Source organism: Natator depressus, chromosome 4 (genome assembly GCF_965152275.1).
Source record: "Natator depressus isolate rNatDep1 chromosome 4, rNatDep2.hap1, whole genome shotgun sequence".
Lineage (NCBI taxonomy): Eukaryota > Metazoa > Chordata > Testudines > Cheloniidae > Natator > Natator depressus.
The window spans coordinates 74,943,988-74,963,127 of record NC_134237.1 but is presented as its reverse complement, the minus strand read 5'-3'; the positions used below and the strand labels follow the sequence as shown (position 1 = coordinate 74,963,127).

At 40.0% G+C, this 19,140-nt stretch overlaps 1 protein-coding gene across 1 annotated transcript; it reads left to right on the top strand.

Annotated features, from left to right (window-relative positions):
- The first annotated feature begins 212 nt into the window (after positions 1 to 212).
- AGA (aspartylglucosaminidase) lies at positions 213 to 18,406 on the top strand. Its single transcript, XM_074950072.1, has 9 exons — positions 213 to 458; positions 4,582 to 4,735; positions 5,598 to 5,710; positions 8,825 to 8,937; positions 10,775 to 10,892; positions 12,030 to 12,105; positions 13,217 to 13,324; positions 15,115 to 15,248; positions 16,099 to 18,406. The coding sequence occupies exons 1-9, from the start codon at positions 272 to 274 to the stop codon at positions 16,197 to 16,199; spliced, it is 1,104 nt and encodes a 367-aa protein (XP_074806173.1). The 5' UTR covers positions 213 to 271; the 3' UTR covers positions 16,200 to 18,406.
- Positions 18,407 to 19,140: the final 734 nt, after the last annotated feature.

Here is a 19,140-nt window from a genome sequence, read left to right as displayed (position 1 = left end):
AGCCAGCCGCCTGGACTGAGCACGCGGCAGCTGAGCCCCGCCCACAGCTCAGCAGCACAGGGGCTCTGCCGGGGGGAGAGGGGGCTGGTGGCGGTAACATCACTGACTGCACTGGAGAGAGGAGGGAGGGAGCTGGGAACGGCGAGGGGGCGGGGCCATTCGCGTAGCCAAACAGCTCCTTCCCCTCCCTGACGGTCGGGAGCGTCTTCCGGGTGGGACTGTGAAATTGTGGCCGCGTGATTAGTCACGAGCTCAGGCGCGCGCGTCCCGGATGATGTATGAGTGCAGCCGGTGCGCGGCGATGGGGTGCGGCGCGACTCGGGCGCTCCGCGTCTTTCTCCTCCTCCTCCTCCCCCTCCAGCTGCCGCCGGCGCCTGTGTCCGTGTCGGCGGGCGTGAGTCCAGCTGCGCTGCCGCTAGTCGTCAACACCTGGGCGTTTAGGAAAGCAACGGAAACAGGTGTCGCTGGCTCCGGGCTTTGCCTCGTGCTGCCCGGGCTGGGCTGGCCGGCTCCTGCGGGCGAGGGCTGGGGTTGCTGTTGGGGGCGGGGGCTCGGGCGCGCTTGTTCTCCTTCGCACCTGTGCCCAGCGCAGGGAGCGGTGCCGCCCAGGGCACTCCCCGCAGCGCCTGGCTTGCAGTGGGGTGGGGTGGCTGTGACTCAGGTCTTGCACTGCCCTCCTTGATCGCGTGGGGGAGGCTGGGAAGCAGGGAGAGATGCTGTTCTCGAGGGTATTGCTGGTGCAGGTATTCAGAAAGCCTTTGGCCCTGGTTGTGCACACACGTGTATTGATAGGGCTGGAGGGGAGATTTGTATTTTTTTCCAATGCTGATTTACCTAAACGGCTACAGTTGTTGTGGATAGACTACCCCAAAGAAGTTCCTCAGCCAACCTCTCTACGCTTTTCAGAGTAGCAGCCGTGTTAGTCTGTATTCGCAAAAAGAAAAGGAGGACTTGTGGCACCTTAGAGACTAACCATTTTATTTGAGCATAAGCTTTCGTGATCCGATGAAGTGAGCTGTAGCTCACGAAAGCTTATGCTCAAATAAAATGGTTAGTCTCTAAGGTGCCACAAGTACTCCTTTTCTCTCTGCACATTGGGGGTCAAACTAGTAATGGAAGTGTTCAAGCAATAGGAAGTGGAACTATAAAAATGTCAGTTAAACATGGGGGGACGGGATGTTTCCTAACTTGAGCATCTGCCCCAACATTTAAATTTTATTAAAAGCTTTGCAAACCAAAGCACAACAGGAGTGTTTCTATGTTGCTGTTTGTAACTATAGTTTAAAAAACCACCACCATTCCCCACCAATGTTTGAAACCCAAATAGCATACCATTAGGAACCTACACTTAAAGGTAATTTGTTTATTTTCCTTTTTGCATTTTCTCAGTTTGGACCATGAAACACCATAAATTGGGACAAACTTGAGTTTTTACATTACTTTCACTTCTAATAATCTGAATAGATATTAGTAACATAGGTATTTAAAAGTGTGCTTAAAATACATATTTTTTTAAAAAAATTCAGTGTTTCTTCAGAATCCGTCCCACATAATTCTTTAGACAGCAGCAATTCTGACCATTATTAGATTTTTCGTTGCTCTGTTTTACCTCTGTTAGGAGGTGTATATTGTAACTTGCAGATAAGATATGTATTGCTGACTCTTACTGTCGCCCACAAAGACAGCTATAGGTTGTAGAGACAGATTTAGAAAATGCACCCAAGCTAGACTACTGTAGTTTTGATACGAATTCTTTCTTGTTAACTCAGTTAAAACCTAATTTTGTCAGCAGTGAAAGATCTCACTTGCAATGTAAGGCTCTGTTTCTGCCAACACTTATCCACATGCTTAAATTGACTACTTTTGCATAGTCTCACCAAAACAATGGGGGAATTACTCAGAATAGTCAAGTTTAGGTATGCTATCACCCATGTCTAGTGGAGGTCACAATGGAGGGTGTCAGGCTGTCCAAACTTGGCAAATGCTCCAAAATTGGTGATATATCCTATAGTTAGATTTAGCCAAAGCAGCAAGGTATATGTGCTCCTGGGTCACTTTATTAGCTCGCCATAAAACCACTGACAGTCTAGCTCAGGGGTGGGCAAACTTTTTGGCCTGAGGGCCACATCTGAGTATGGAAATTGTATGGTGGGCCATGAATGCTCACAACGTTTCTGGTTGGGGTGCGGGCTCTGGGGTGGAGCTAGAAATGGGGGGTATAGGCAGGGCTGGGGGTAGAGCAGAAGGGTTTGGAGTATGGGAGGGGGCTCCGGGCTGAGGCAGGAGGTGTGGGGGAGGGGGGCTCTGAGCTGGGGCTGAGGGGTTTGGAGTGTGGGAGGGGGCTCTGGAGGGGGGTGGTTGAGGGCTCTGGGTGGGGCTGAGGGATTTGGGGTGCAGGAAGGTATTCAGGGCTGGGAGAGCAGGAGGGGGATCAGAGTTGGGGCATGAGAGAAGGTCGGGGTGCAGGCTCTGGGTGGCACTTACATCAAGTAACTCCCGGAAGCAGCAGCATGTCCCCGCTCCGGCTACTACGCAGAGGCGCGGCGGCTCCGTACACTGCGCCGTCCATGGGTGCTGCCCATGCAGCTCCTGGCCAATAGGAGCTGCAGAGCCTGTGCTTGGGGTTTGGGTAGCATGCGGAGACCCTTGGTTGCCCCTACATGTAGGAGCCGGAGAGAGGACTTGCCACTGTTTCCAGGAGCTGCACGGAGCCATGGCACGTGCGGAGTGGGGCAAGCATCCGATCCTGCTCCCTGGCTAGAGCTCGAGGGACAGATTAAAAGGTCTGATGAGCCGGATGCGGCCTGCGGGCCGTAGTTTGCCCACCCCTGCTTTAGCTAGTCGTCTTAGTGCTGCCACATTTACCACCGAGACAAACTGGACTATTGTGTTGACAGGTTATTAAAACCAAAATTCACCACATGCTGAGTTCTTACAGCCCCCAAACCAGTCACTTACCACCAGGTGAAGGTCCACTTCAGATCTCACCAAATACAATGCTGCAGCTAATCCTTTAGTAAACTAACTAAAGATTTATTAACTAAGAAAAGAAATGAGTTATGCAGAGGTTTAAAGCAGGTAAATTACATTGCAGGTGAATTAAAGCATGTAAATCCAAAATGTTAGCAGGGATGTTATATTGGATAGTTTTTTATAAGTCTCTCTGATTTTCCCAAGTAGTAGTGGGAACCTCAGTTCTTTGTTCAAAATTTTCCTTGTCAAAGTTCAATAGTCCAGAGATGTGGTAGGAAAGAAGAAAGAGGTAAAAGGTGCTTTTTGTTCTTGCCTTTTATATCTTGACCTCTCTTCTGGAAAAATCCTGGCTATTTCCTAGGTGCAGACTCAGCAGTTCTTCGTATGAATTGCAAATTTTGCTTGCACATTTTGGATGCTATTGCTAGGGTGTCTTCACAGCTCCTTTTGTTATTCCTGAAGGGTTAACCTGTGGGTGCTTCGGAGACTCACAACAAGTTCAAGTTACAAACACATAGCAAAATGTCATAACTCCATACACAATATTGATACACACATTATTACAAGACAACTATACACAGCCGATTATAGCTTTTTCAGTGATACCAAACAAGGTATATTTTGTACAAGATTTATCACAGTTTTGCAAGTGGTGGTGACCATATTAGTGTAGTCGATTGCTTTCCCCATTATACAGCATCACATACGCACATAAATATTTGCAGGATCTGGGCCTGTGTCCTAATCCTGCTATTTGTCCAGAGGGGTGCATCTCTGCACCCATGTGGGACTTCATTAACTTTATTGTGGCTTCACATACGCTCAGGGCTCTGACCCCATGAAGCAGTTTGAATGATCAAGGTCTGTGGGCCAAGTTCAGCCGGCCCATTTGTGTTGACTCACATAAGGCTTTTTTTGAGCCACAAACTAGATATCAAAGGATAGATGACAGAGAGGGAGCAGGGAAAAAGATGGTTATTTTTAGTGCTGGATAAATACTGTTTTTAGTTTCTGTTTATTTATATACTGTAAACACTGTTAGGTTTAATTTTATACCTGGCATGTTTTAACTATGGTTAATTGTCTGAAATGGCTCTTGAGAAATGCTTTTAATATAACATTTTCCTGTTTAAAAAAAAATCTTTAAATATGCCATGATCCTGCATAGGTACACAGACTCCATGTGGGCTTGGATATACCTGTGTGAAAGAGTTTGTGTGTGTGTGGCTTTCGTGCTATTCACGCCTTGGAGAGCAGGAGTGCTTTAATTACACAACAGTATATTATTGTGGTTTTTTTATTTAGTGTCCACAATTATAGTGTATATCATATACTATAATTGTGGACACTGTTGCAACAACTCTCCACTCACAAAAATATTCCATTGCTTCCCATTCAGAAACATTAGCCAATTATGCAAAAAATGTTGACTTTTTATATCCCGAATAACACTTTCTCTAGTTTCACCTAAGAATAACAACACATAATACAGTTTACTTTTACCTGCCATACGTGGTGTAGTTTCATGTGTGTTTTGTTTTTATAATTTTAAATGAAATATTAGACAGTAATTATTTTCACTTACCAGGTTTTTTGTGTTGATTACAGCGTGGTATACCTTACAGTCAGGAGGCTCTGAGCTGGATGCAGTAGAGAGAGGTTGCGGTCAGTGTGAGGCTGATCAGTGTGATGGAAGTGTGGGGTTTGGAGGAAGTCCAGATGAACATGGAGAAACAACATTAGATGCCATGATTATGGATGGGTAAGAAAGTTACTTGGAGAAGGGAATAATACTAAGGATTTTTAGTACAGTTCAGTATGATGTAAGCATTGTTATATGTACCATGCCATCATGTTGATGTGTTCTATAGACATTACACTGCACTCAAACTCTGATATTAACTGATGTGTTCATGGGTACAGTAGAAAGAAGGAAATATCCAATCAAACAGGGAATAAATCGCCATGGCACCAGGATGTTTGGAAGCTAGCTAAGCATTTTTCTTGCAATCCCTGACGTTCATTTCAAATAGCCTGATTGCCAGATGGGGAGCTAAGGGATGCATATGGAGTTCCTGAGTATTGAAGAGTAGAGATTCTCCCTGAAAATTAAAAAATAATGTACAGTACCTATACGACTGTTTGTCTAAAGAGGCAGAGAAAGGCTTACTTTTGCAGGATTGGGATATCTGAAGGTTTAAGCATAAGCTTAATAGAGAACCATTTGCTCTCTAATTTCCATACAAATTTTACTTTCATGGCAATTCTGTGTTACGTCTTTTAGACCTTATTCATTGTTTAGGTCTGACCTACACTTTGACATTCTTACTAGAGCAACTGGTTTGCTTAGTGGTGCAATTATTTATACCTGAAATACTTAACTAGTAAAACTTGACTATGTATGCATTTATATCAGTACAAAGATGATTTCCACCAGTACAGTATAACGCACCTTTATCTTGATATAACTCTGTTCAGGGAAAGATAAAATGGCACAGCTCCTTAGTGTAGACAAGCACAAAGTGTCTATAGCAAAAGATATGTCATTGTTTTATTATCCTCTGTTACTGTTTAATATATGCATGCCTTAAATATTTCTCACTTCCATATTCTTCGTGTTTCAGCAACACCATGGAAGTTGGGGCAGTAGCAGATCTCAGACGTATAAAAAATGCTATTGGTGTAGCACGGAAAGTGATTCAGCACACTAAACACACATTATTAGTGGGGGAGTCAGGTAATTATGTACTTTATTCAGTTATTTCCAATTCTTACCCTTGTCTTAATTATCACTGTACAATAAGGAGACTTACAATAGATAAATCTTGATGGTGGAGGAATCCCCCACATATATATTCAAATGAATGCTGTTAAGTAATTGAAAAGCATTTATCCTTCTTTAAGTTTATTAAATATCTACAAATTACCAGGGTTTTTTATTCTGCTATTTCTGCTTGAACTAAAACAAAGGGTTTTATGTTCCCTCTACAGACTCAGCTGCAACTATTAACTTTGAATGCCAGAGCTGTTTGCATATCACTGAAAATGCACATACTAAGTAAAGATGTTTTGACATAAGACACTATATAAATGGAAGCTGGCATATGCCAATATTTCATCTTAAAATACAAGGGAAGCTTTGCTAAAAAAAATGAATGGCAGAATTGGTACTTAATTTTATTTCAAAGTTCATTTTCATATTTATTGAGCACAGTCATTGTACTTTGCAGTTTAAAAACATACATGAAGACTTTCTGCCTCAGAGAGCTTGTAAATAAATCAGGTACTGTACAGCTTGGCACAACACACCACGTATTGATAAATTCTATAAACAGTGGAGGTTTCATCTTTTTAAGGTAACTTAATACTTTATTGGTGGATTAATATCTTGAGACTTTATGGAAGAAATGTTACTATGAAGAATTTGAATAGGGAATGGAAGATTGGTTGACTTAAGGGCTTTTTAAGTGTAGGGGGCTGCATGGAGGGAGTCATGAAGGCAAAGATGAAATTTAAAAAGAGGTGACGTGGTCAGTGACAGGAAAAGAAGATGAATTTGGCAGTAGCATTTTGGATGGAATGAAGAAAATGAGACAAGACGGAGGAGACAGTTGCTGTAGTTGATGCGAGGACTCCTTTAGGTCTGGAAAGGGAGGGCTGGAGTTTGAGATGCTTTACAGACCCTTTTGATTTGACCAGGAGGCAGTCTCTAGTGGCTGTGGTAAGAGGAGTATCGGTAGCATACAAGGGATTCAGGAGGGAATGAGTAGAGTGGGAAGTAAAGAAAGTCACAGTAGACTTTGTGCTTCAAGGTGAAAGAGGGGTTTGGGATGGGGTAAACTAAAAGATGTTTGGGAATAGCAGAGCAACCTGGAATACCAGGAATGAAGTCTGAGAATGACTAAGAATAATGGAGGTAGGTTTGAAGAGAGTCAGAGGGGTGACAAACTTCAGCACCGTGTGTCAGAAGGGTAAAGAAGGTGGAAGGGGGGAAAAACAAATTCTTTGTGAAGGAAGTTGAGTCATACAATTTTCTCTGGAAGTGCTCAGCGGGATGAGAGCAGGGATGTTGGAAGCCAATATGAGGCATGACACTGGGAATTGGTAAGGCAAACGCTGACTGGAGAGGACAGCAGACTCACTAGTGTGTGGAGTTGAACTTTAATATCAGTGGAGGAGGGGAAGGCAAATTTCTGTTCCACACAAAGTATTAGAAACAATTTTTAAAAATTTGTCCTTAAAATGTACTTAGAACAAACTAAAATGACTTCTTGTAAGAGTTTTTCTACAAGATTGTTTCTGCTTTTTATCAAGCTACATTGTCCAATACCCGTATTCTACATATTTCAGCTCTTGTTTGGAGAGTAAAAGAAAAAATATTTGAAACTAGGATAGTCTCCTTAATTTTTCTGTCCACACAGAAGTTTCTTTGAATGATTGACAGAAAAAAGAACACAACTGTGCCCTTAACTGTTCAGCATTATATAAAATATACTGTAATTGATAGTATTGTAATGTGTGGAAAGTACAGTATATTGTTCCTGGTACTAAAATGTTAATGGGAATTCGTTCTGTTCGGTTTTCAGTATTGAAAATAATTGAGTCTTATATTTCTGACTTCCTAAACAGTACTCTGAGTCCTTTTCAGTTTAAGTGACTCCAAATTATATCAGATAGGGAGTATGATAGATGCTTTTTTTTAATGAAACCATGCTACCTTAGTGCACATTACCCAACAGCTCCACTACAGAAGTAATAAAAGGAGGATCAATAAACATGAACAAGCAGACTTTTCTTAGCTCACATGCTCTCTTGCTTGTTTGTTCTAGATACTGAAATGTCAGTAAATATCAGTAACTTTTGCTCATGAAACTCCCAATGCATACGTAGCTTTAGAAAAGCAATACAAAATTAACTTCTAAATCAATTGAAAGGTTTTTTTTGTAACATTTGGATAAGCGGAAACTCCTAAGAATCTTGTAAAACTATGTATTATGTTCACATAAATGTCAAAGGATTCAAACATGGAAGGGATTGGTAATTTACAAATCTGTAAACAATTCTATCTGAATTTGATTTCTTCCATATTGATAATTCCAAAGATTACTGTAACAGATGAATTAATAGCATTTTTCTATTTTTTTTTCTGTTCATTTACTTTGCATTTGGCTGTGCTTTGTGGCAATTGCTTTCATTCTTTCTCCTGTATAGACAGTCAGTTTCCCCTGCTATTGATTTGTTTTTCATACTGTGACAATTATAAAAAAAAAAAAATTTAAGAAATACATAATCAAATTTAAATTTTAGGAAAGTGTAATAGTAAAGCCACAGAAATTGTCAGAGTTACTCAGGGGCAGGTATTGATATCTAGACATTTTTAAAGACTCAGATATCAAATTGATAGTGTTTTTGTAATTAATTTGCTACTTACAAATTTTTGCTTGTTTAAATTAAAATTTCCCTGTTACACATAGCACAATCTTGATTTTGGATGGTATTTGTCCTTTTTTGAAAAGTTTTGCTCCTTTTGTAAAGCAACATGTCTGAAAAGAAAGCTCTCTCATCATAGTCAGAACGTATTTAAATGAAGAAACAAAAAGACATAGTAGATAGCATCTCTCCTCCTAGAAGTGTGGGATATAGTGCCCTCAGTAAAGGAGGAATTGGATGCGATGGTATATCAGAGATTACACTGACATGCTGTTTGTCTGAAGAAGTATATTCTATAGTTTCAGGGGGATGAGCTATATATAAACTAATATTTCATCTTGATCATAACATATATATTGTATGATAAACCTAATGTACTCATGCTACAATATTGCTGAATTTTTCTCTTTGCCTGTTAAAGCCTCACTGTTTGCAGAAAGCATGGGATTTCCTTGTGAAGATTTAACCACTCAGAATTCTCTTTCAATATATTTAAAGTGGCTTAATCAAAGCTGTCAGCCAAACTACTGGAAGGTACAGTATAATTGTTTTATTTTAGAGATTTGACCAACATTGCTTGTTACTCTTGACTTATTAAAGAAAGAAATACTTCATATTAAAGGAACAAAGAATGTTCCATTAAATATTTTTTAAAAATCCTGGAATTCTTGCTCATTTGATATACTTGGGGATTGGAAAGCCTGTTTGCTGCCTGATTTGTAGAATTCTGTTAATGTTGATATTAGTACAGTGATTTTTCATTTCTGAATTTGGGAGAAAATCCTAACCCTCAAAAACAGAGGATGATTTCTCAGTGAGGCATGAGTGCAGAAACTTAAAATTGAGTTTCTAAATGAAATCCCTTAGTGGGAATTAAGGCCTTCATCTTGCAGGTATTTAAACATGTGAGTGACTTTTACACATGGAAGTAGTCCCATTACAATCATAGGGACTACTCATAGGCTTAAGTCTTTCCAAAATTGAAGCCTAAATTGGTAGTTGTAGATCAGGGGTCTCAAACTCAATTTACTTTAGGGCCAGTGCCAGTCCTCAAATCCTCCCAGCGGGCCAATAATGTCACTCATGCTGCTCAGAACCTGCCCCCCAAAACTCCGACCCCACCTGCCTAAGGCTCTGGGAGGGAGTTTGGGTTGGAGAGGAGGTATGGGGTAGGGGATTAGGGTGCAGGCTCTGGGAGGTAGTTTGGGTGGGAGAGGAGGTCTGGGGTGCAGGCTCTGGGACGGGGGAGGAGTGCGGGCTCTAGGAGGGAGTTTGGGGGTGGAAAGGGGTGGTGGTGCAGGCTCGGGGAGGGAGTTTAGGGTCAGGAGGGTGGGTGTGGGAAGCGGGGGTGCAGGCTCTGGCAGGGAGTTTGGAGGGGGTGGGAATGTAGGCTCGGGGAGGGGGGTCCGCTGCTTACCTGGGGCTCCAAGGGGGGGTGGGCCGGGGGGCCTCCATGCACTTCTGCCCCAGGCACCACCCCCGCAGCTTCCCATTGGCCCTTGAGGAGCGCTCAAGGCAGGGACAGCGCATAGGCGCAGCACCCCCCACGCCGCGGCCACAGGGAGGGGCCAGCAGACATGTGGAGTGAGCAGGCAGCTGCTACTCAGTTCTGCTGCGCTGCTGGGGCCCTGGGCCATTGTAAATCGCCTGGCGGGGAGTGCCTGGGGGCAGCAGGTGGGGCCAAGGGGAGACTCGGCCCCAAAACTGCTGGAGCCCCACAGGCCACATTGGGGAGGTTCGCGGGCTGCAGATGGCCTGCGGGCCATGAGTTTGAGATCCCTGCTGTAGATGATGACAATCATAAGTTAGCATGTTTGTCTCTGTGCACAGACTGTTACATGCTTGCAGAGCCCACTCCTCTGTAGATTTTTTTTTTTTTTTTTTTTTTTTTGTATCTGAAATACAGTGGAATTGAGACAGTTTAATTTGGTACATACTCTCTTGCCTGTTCATTTACTTGAAAAGGTGTCCTGCCTAAAGTATTACTTGTAACCAAGTTTAGTCATCTTAAGTACAAGAGGATTACTTTATCTCCGAGTGTGGTACTAACAGCAACTTTGTTTCTGTGGTTTCTTTATCTTGCTGAAGAATGCAAACTTGTTTTGACCAAAGAATGAGTCTTGTGATTGTTCTGCTGCTTTTCTCTAATAGGCACTATCAGATTAACAGATCCTATACCACACATTACGGAAAGCCAGTCAATTAATCTCTTAATAAGAATATCCATAGCTTTTGTAACTTCAGTACAACTGTGCATTAGATATCTTAAAATATTGTACAACAGTGGAATTTAGATTTTTGTTGCAGTAGTTTGTTTAAAATGCATCTTTACTGAAATATTAGACTCATATGAATAAAATATTGATTACAGAATGTAATACCAGATGCCTCAAAATCCTGTGGACCATACAAACAGGCTAAACAATTAAATAGTGAAGAATGGATCAACTCACAGAAAAGAATAAATATTCATAATCATGATACAATTGGTAACACTCTTTAGTTCTTTTATGCTAAAAGATGTATTCACTTTTTTGCTTCATGATCAACTCAGTCTTAGAGTTCAAATAAATTATTTCAGACAGGTAGTATACCAGATATATAGCACTATTTTCAAGTGTATGTACTATTTATGCACATGTTGTAAAGGAGTTGGTTGCAACTCTTTAGTCAATTTAGGGTTTGTAAATCTAGAATCTATTTTAATGTTTCCTCTTCTTTTTAACTTTTGATTTGAGCAACAGCATTGTTTGCAAATTTATATGCTTAAAATAGGTTAGGAGTAATATTCTTGTAAAGACTTTACTGGTAAAGCATTTTTGGTTGTTGCATCGTAGGCAATTTTGTATGTTTATAACATTTTCTTGTATTTCATGATTTTTTTCACGTTGTCGGCATAGCAGACGTTCCAGAACTGCAGACTTCGGAGAGACATTTCCAAATACCTCAGTACAGATTATTTATCTATAGTTCGTCAGTTAAATTTTATCTTCTGCATTTTGGACTGGATCTTTGCCAGCTTGGTGATTGATTGTCGTGCAAAAAATCTTCAAAATTTTCATTACCAAAGAATTACCACTTAAAATTTTAAGTGCTGAGACAAACACACACATTCATCAAAGTACTTAAGAACGTGCCTAATTGACTTCAGTGGGACTACTCACTGCTTTAAGAATCTTTCTGAATTGAGGTCTGAATTCCATAATTGCTGGAAGTAAGGGGGTGCCAAGATTGGTGGGTCATATGTTGAATATGTCACCTCTTCATTTGTACTTGGTTAAGGTAGTTAAGCTTTATTAATGTATTTTTGAGTGTGTATTTATACTAGTGGCTTTTTGGACTCTTTAAAATTTGGATAAAAAAATTCACTAGAGAATTTAAATTATACTTATTATTGTTTTACCAAGAATGATTATATATGGCCCAATTTTCAAATGTTTTAAAATACCAATATTTAGGTCCCTCTGAAAATCACAACTCAGGTGTAAAACTTCATTTTAAAAATAGAGCCCTTACAAGGGCTATAAATATATGATCAGTTTTTATGCTGCTGAATTGTAACCAATGTTTTAACAAATATATGAGAAATTATTCTTGTTAAGCTTCACCATTGTTTAAATCTATAGGCATGATTGTAATTGGTGGTTCCGGAAATGTTGCAGTTGGGACATCTACAAATGGTGCAGTCCACAAAATCCAGGGGTTAGTACTTGTAGTTTGAGAAAAATACATATGGTATTTGTAATCCTTGATTTCATGTAATTATCTGTGTAGGTGAGGTGATATTTTGCTTATCTAAATGATCGTGTTTATACAGGGACTAGCACAACAGGGCCCCATTTTCTGGTGCATCTTTAAGGTGCTGCTGCAATTACAATTTTTAGTGGGCTTGTTTTTTCAACTTTGTGTATAAATATAGTAGAAGTTACTTTAGGCCTGCTTTTTTTTTTTTTTTCATTTTTAAATGGGAGCAAGAATAGGTTCTTTATGAGCATTGTCTAAAGAATGTGTAGATCTAGGGTTACCCCTTGCATATTTGATGTTGAATTGAGTTTGTTGCTTTATGCTTGTAATAGCCTGGTGGCCCCTTTAAAAGCTTTTTTTAAAAAAAAAAAAAAAAAAAAAAGACATATGACCCATGTTTTCACTCTTGAAAGTTTAAAGAAACTTTAAAAAACTCATGTCAATGATAAATTTGATTTGGACTGACTCAATAAATATCTCCAGAACTTTAGGAGTCACAACAGGATCAAGGAATGAGGGCTTGTTTACACATGGACCTATTCAGGACCTATTCCTGAATAACTCTGTATGAACTCTTATTCAAGAATGAGCGCCTTTTTCCAGATTTGCTTAATCCACCATCAAAGTGGACTAAACTGAAACAGAAACCTTCTGTATCTTGAAGGAAGAATACTCTTGAAGGCTGAAACTGTGGAACAGTCACTATTTCACTGGGTGATTTTGCTTTTTTCTTGGCAGTGTGTTGGGGTGTCCAAGAGTCAGTCCTTATTACTGAGAGTAGAGAGCTCTCATTACCGTGGTGTAAGATTAGGAGTTCCTGGAATATGAAACTGTAAAATCCTGGTGTATTCTCATTGCTGCTATTTATTTTATGTTGTGTTGTGTTTAAACAAGAACCCAGTCTAAGAATTTGCCTTTAAATATTGGGTCTAGTTCTGCTCTGGTACACTGATACAACCCCACTGGCTTCAGCCAGGTTGCACAGTAGTGTAACTGGGACCAGAATTTGGCCCATTATAACTAACTGTCTTCATTTTAACTTGATGTTTCTTTTCCTTCCTCTATATAGTCGTGTAGGGGACTCTCCAGTAGCTGGAGCTGGAGCCTATGCTGATAGTACAATTGGAGGAGCGGCAGCCACTGGAAATGGTGATATCATGATGCGCTTTTTGCCCAGGTTTGTCCCTTTGGGGAAGATGGCTTACATTTTTGCCAGAGAATTCCTGTGAAACAAATCATCAGATCAAGTGATGAATTAATAAAATTGTTGGTTTTGTTGGCTGCTTAACATATTTGGCCATTGCTTCCTTTTTTATTCATACCAATCAACATGGCCAAAAATACCAGACTAGCCCCACATCCTCTCTTACAGACAACAAATCACTTACCAATTCTTTAACATGTTTTCTGCTACCTCATTGAAAATCCTGCAAATGTTGCCAAACCTGGGCTTTGACAGAAGAAATTAGTGGATTTCAGATCTAAATGTACTCCACCAAAAATGCTTTGTGTCCTACACTCAAGTTTCAGTTGTGGGAACAAACACTTCTTAAGTGTTAGGAAGAAGAGAGAGTGGTCTCAGAGATGGCTATTTTCTTCACCATTGGAATTGTATATAGTCAGCATCTTACTTTGTGCCTGCTCCTTTTCATTTCCAAAAAATAGTGTAGTCTGTTTAAAATCTGGGTGTCTGAATTTTGCAAATGGTCTTCATGGGTAGCCTCAAATAGAATATATTGCAGTACTCCATTCTGCAGGTTATAGAGACATTGATATTTACAATAGATAGCATCTTAACTATTATCTTGTGAGCTGAAAAGTCCTCTTTTAAGCAGCTTGAAGAACTGTTTGCAAAAGCTTGGAATACCAGTGCTTTATGCATTCCAGTTTTACGAAATGACTGGACTAGAAGACACTGTCTATGTCCTTTCTGTTTGTCAGTGTGCTTGTCTTGTGCAGAATAGGGTGTGTAATGTAAAGCAGAATAGCTCTGAATTGTCAAACGTCCAGAAAACAGTAGTTATTTTGCCCCTTGATTTTTCACTTCTGAAATGTTGATGTATGATATAAGTTAATATCTCAAAATAATTGACTTACGAGGAAACAAACTATGGATGAAAGCTCTACATTCAAATTTTTATCCGGCTCAGGTGAATAGATAGGGTTTTTTTGGTAACTTGTATTTCTGTGACAGAAGATATTGAGTCCAGAGATAAGGAACTTCCCAAAATGTGGTGATAGTCCTCCTCCAAAGTGCCAGATTTGAAGCTCATTCCCTCCTTAGTTGAGTTTCTCTTATTGTAACAAGACATAGTGGCTTGATATACAGTATTTATGTTTTCTGAAATCAGAACAGACTACTCCTTTTAGGTCCATGTTGTGCTGTTACTCAAAATTGTTGACTTTTGAGATTGTGCATTGTGGAAATGTAGAACTGGTTAGCAGTATCGTTAGTCTAATGATATTATGTGGTGTTACTATAGATATGAAGGTATTTAGTTTGGTTTTGCATTTAAAATAAAACACCTTTTAAAAAAAGAAAACACCTTTTGAAGCTTCTTGGCAAATCTGAGACAACTTTTATTAAAAAAAAAAAAACAAAAAACACACACACACAAAACAAAAAAACCCCAAAACACTTCCTTAATGAGGAAAAACAGCAATTCAGCAGTTCTTGCAAACTCCAAGCAGGAAAGGAGTTGATCAGTAGCTTAGTCTCCAGTTTTGTATTTGTGTTCCAAAGTAAATTATTTTGCTTTGTTCATATGAAGTGGACATGTAATGCCATATTTTTGTATCGCTAACTGAATACCATAATATCTTCAACATGGAGATTTGACCAGTCGTTTTTTTTTTCCCCCTGTACTCCAGTAATTGATTGAATTCTGAGCTATCATATTTTAGAATGTCTATTTTGATTATATTCAGTCATAATGAGTGTAACTTCTGATTTGTTTCCTAAATCAGCTATCAAGCAGTGGAGTATATGAGGACAGGAACAGATCCAGCTACAGCTTGCCAGAAAGTTATTTCCAGGATCCAGAAGTATGCTCCGTACTTCTTTGGTGCTGTTATCTGTGCCAACGCAACTGGAAGTTTTGGTATGTATTCCTGTTATATTTTGTTCAACACAGAGAACTTTGACGCAGACGAGTGAAACATAGAGGTGGATTTTAAAGCAGCAGGCTGCAACTTTAACCAGTGTTGGGGAGCAAGGGGATTTTCCACTCTTACTATCAAATACCAGATATTTTATTAGGTCCGGAAGTACATAATTAAATGGTATCCTGCCAAACACCCTGTAAATCCAAGTTGGCCCTCTTCAGCCTAATATCTTAAGATTTGTACAGAACTTTCCTGGAGGAGTTAGTAAATACTCAAAACCATTTATAACCTCAATTTCTCATATTTTTATAGGTATGATTAATTTGAAGGTTTATAAAAAAAATTAAAAATCCCAAACATCTTTAGGATATGGCATAAGGCAGTCTGAATGTGACTGTAACACAGCTTCAAAGCAATCCAAGATCAGTCATTATGCTGGGCATCTCATTAGTAAACTCTTAGATCAGTAGAAAGTAAAATTTGCTGATCAATATGGCTTATTGGGTAGACTGCTTGTTGTAGATCTTTGATCTCTCTTCCCACAGTTCTGTGTTTGAGAGATTATAGTTGTAGGAACACATTACACTTATCACTATTAAGATATATTTTTTCTAATTTACATTACTAAGTTTATTAAGTGCACTACACTGGTAATGAGCATGCTGTTTCCACATGAAAAGTAAAATGCTTTTGAGAAATCTCAATGTTGGGTTAAACAGATTGTAAAAGGAAATTACACCATTGTACCAGAATTAATAATTGGATCTTTAGAAGATGAAATATGACAGACATACTAATCCTATAGGGAATAGGCAGGTCATTTTGTTTCTTTTTTTCCTTTCCCAGGTGCTGCCTGCAATAAAGTTCCAGGATTCACTCAGTTTCACTTCATGGTTTATAGTCCTTTGCTAAATCAGCCATCTGAGCAAGTAGTAGACTGCATTTAATTTTTTCTGTACAACTACATTTACACTTAAAGACCAAGGAGGAAAAGAAGGCTGAAAAGGCTCACTGACTGCCATTTTACAAAGTGTTTGCAGTTTCCTTTTGCACAGATATTTCAGGAAGAGTAATGTATGTGGAGATAGCACATATGCTCTCATTTTTTTTAATGTATTTTGTTTTATTACCATGTCACCAATATGTCAGTAAACTTGATCTGTAGTTTCTCAATCTAGCAAACTAATCTATTAATCTGGCGGGTTATTTCTAAATTCCGGTGGGCAAGTTGGCTTCATCTACAGGACGAACAAATTTGATTTTTTTTTTAGATTCCAGAATACTGTATAGAGATCCAAAATATCTACTGATGATAAAGTGGGATTTCAAAATACTCAGCTGGTGTATGTGGATGACTATAATTTAAAATGGGAAATGCCTTTTGGAACCAGTCTCAAAAACAGATGAAAGTTTGCACGACTGTTGTACCAAGAAGAACTGGAGAACAATTTCATGTCTGAATGGAGAGCAGCAAAGTAAGCTTCTGCTTTTGTGGTGATGCTTCATCGTTCCATGATGTTCAGTCACAGTGATGCAGTATTACATTGCAAACGTTATTCTGCAGTGTCAGGAAGTTACTCTGTTTTGTGGCTTTCTGTGACTCAGGTACACTCCCTCCTTTCTTCCTTTATTTCTGGGAACAAATGGAGATGTTTCTTGTTACCTTCCAATCCCAAAGTGTTGGGTAGGATCCCAGCAACTGACTCATTTTCAGAAGATGGCTTCCATACTGTGCTCTCCTTTTCACTTCCCATGTTGTGGTCTGTCAGTGTGAGCAGTGCTTCTGTGATCAGCATTCCATTGCTGCCTAAGCTCAGGTAAAGCACCCATCAGATGTACAGATTCCGAGCCCACAGGTCAGTTCTAGAAGAACTGTGGGTGGAATAAGACTGATTTTTCTGTATTAAGTGTTTCACTGACCATAATTCATTTTTGTAAATCTCTTAATTTTAACAGTCCTTTTTGGCAACTGAACCCCAGATTAATAAATTAGAGGTGATAAGTAACAGCATGGATTTGTCAAGAACAAATCGTGTCAAAGCAACCTGATAGTTTTCTTTGACAGGGTAACAAGCCTTGTGAATAGGGGGGAAGTGGTAGATATGGTATATCTTGACTTTACTAAGGCTTTTGATACTGTCTCGTAAGCAAACTAGGGAAATACAACCTAGATGGAGCTACTATAAGGTGAGTGCATAACTGGTTGGAAAATCGTTCCCAGAGAGTAGTTATCAGTAGTTCAGTCATGCTGAAGGGCATAACGAATGGGGTCATGCAGGGATCGGTTCTGGGTCCAGTTCTGTTAAATATCTTCATCAATTATTTAGGTAATGGCACAGAGAGTAAACTTGTAAAGTTTGCAGACGATACCAAGGTGGGAGGGGTTGTAAGTGCTTTGGAGGATAGGATTAAAATTTAAAATGATCTGGACAGACTGGAAAAATGGTCTGAAGTAAATAGATGAAATTCAGTAAGGACAAATGCAAAGTACTCCACTTAAAAAGGAGTTGTTACAAGGAGGAGGGAGAAAAATTGATCTTAAACTCTGAGGAGAGGACAAGAAGCAATGGGCTTAAATTGCAGCAAGGGTGGTTTAGGCTAGACATTAGGGAAAAACTCCTTAACTGTCAGGGTAGTTAAGCACTGAACTAAATTGCCAAGGGAAGTTGTGGAATCTCCATCATTGAGGATTTTTAAGAGCAGGTTGGACAAACACCTGTCAGGGACTTTCTAGATAATACTTAGTCCTGCTTTGAGTGCAGGGGCCTAGACTAGATAACCTCTCGAGGTCCCTTCCAGTTCTATGATTCTATGAAATTCTGGGAACTGTCCTTCTGATGCCTAAGTGTGGAAATACAGTACTTTCTCCCATGTTTCCTCACTAGTCGTCATGTAAAAACTTACACTGAGAGATCTCCTGTCTGTGGTCTTTGGCTATAGACATTACTGCTTGAGAGGTATAGATTTGTTTTCTTTCTTTAAATTACTAATCAGTAATCTGTCGCAAGTTAGGATGCACTACAATAACGCAACTTATAAAAATACTTCTCTTTTTACTGGCAAAAGAAATTTAGCTTGGGGTTTTTCGGCTGCTATTTATTTGTTTGGTAGTGTAATAAACTGTACTGTTTTCTGTAAACTTTTCCTAGCCGCTGTAGCCAGACAGCCAGCCCCCCCCCCCCCCCCCCCCCCTCAGACCAGCATTGCTGGAAACACACGGGAGCCAAAACACCAGGGCACTCCAGCACAGCCTTTGAAGCTGTGAGAAGCACAGGTGTGCTGCGACAATGTGCCTCTGGGAATGTATACAACAATTGGGCTCACAGCAGGCAGAGGCGCTGTGACAGACATGGCTCTTAGCCCCTACTAAAACAGCATGATGCACACACACCAACATCCTAGGTGAGAAAATATTTACCCTGATAAAAGAAGTGTCCAGTAGTCGAAACTTATTGTTTCTCCCTTGCAAGTGTGAACTACTCTTGCGAGAGCTGGCGTCACCCCGACAGACCAGCCCCAATTTAGCATAGAAAGGAGAGAGAGAATAAAGGAGTACAGAGGTATAAGTAGGGGACCTACAGCACCATGATTTTTGAGTGCTTTTCACTATCTATCTGCTGGTCAGATAAGTGACAGCCTCCCAAGGCTTCTGCAGCTAAGAGGGTCCCTAAGCCTTGTCCCTTATTCGTCTTTCTGCGGAATTGAGTGACCGATCCTGGCTTGGCACCGCTGGAATCGAGAGATGCAAGGAGGGTAAGAAGCACCCACACCTGATCTCCTATCTTTAGTGTACACATATTTTGAAATAGAGCTCTATACTTTTTCTTTCTTTGGGATTGTAGCTTCAGTTTTGTAACTTGTTTGTGTGTGTAACATCTCTACATTTAA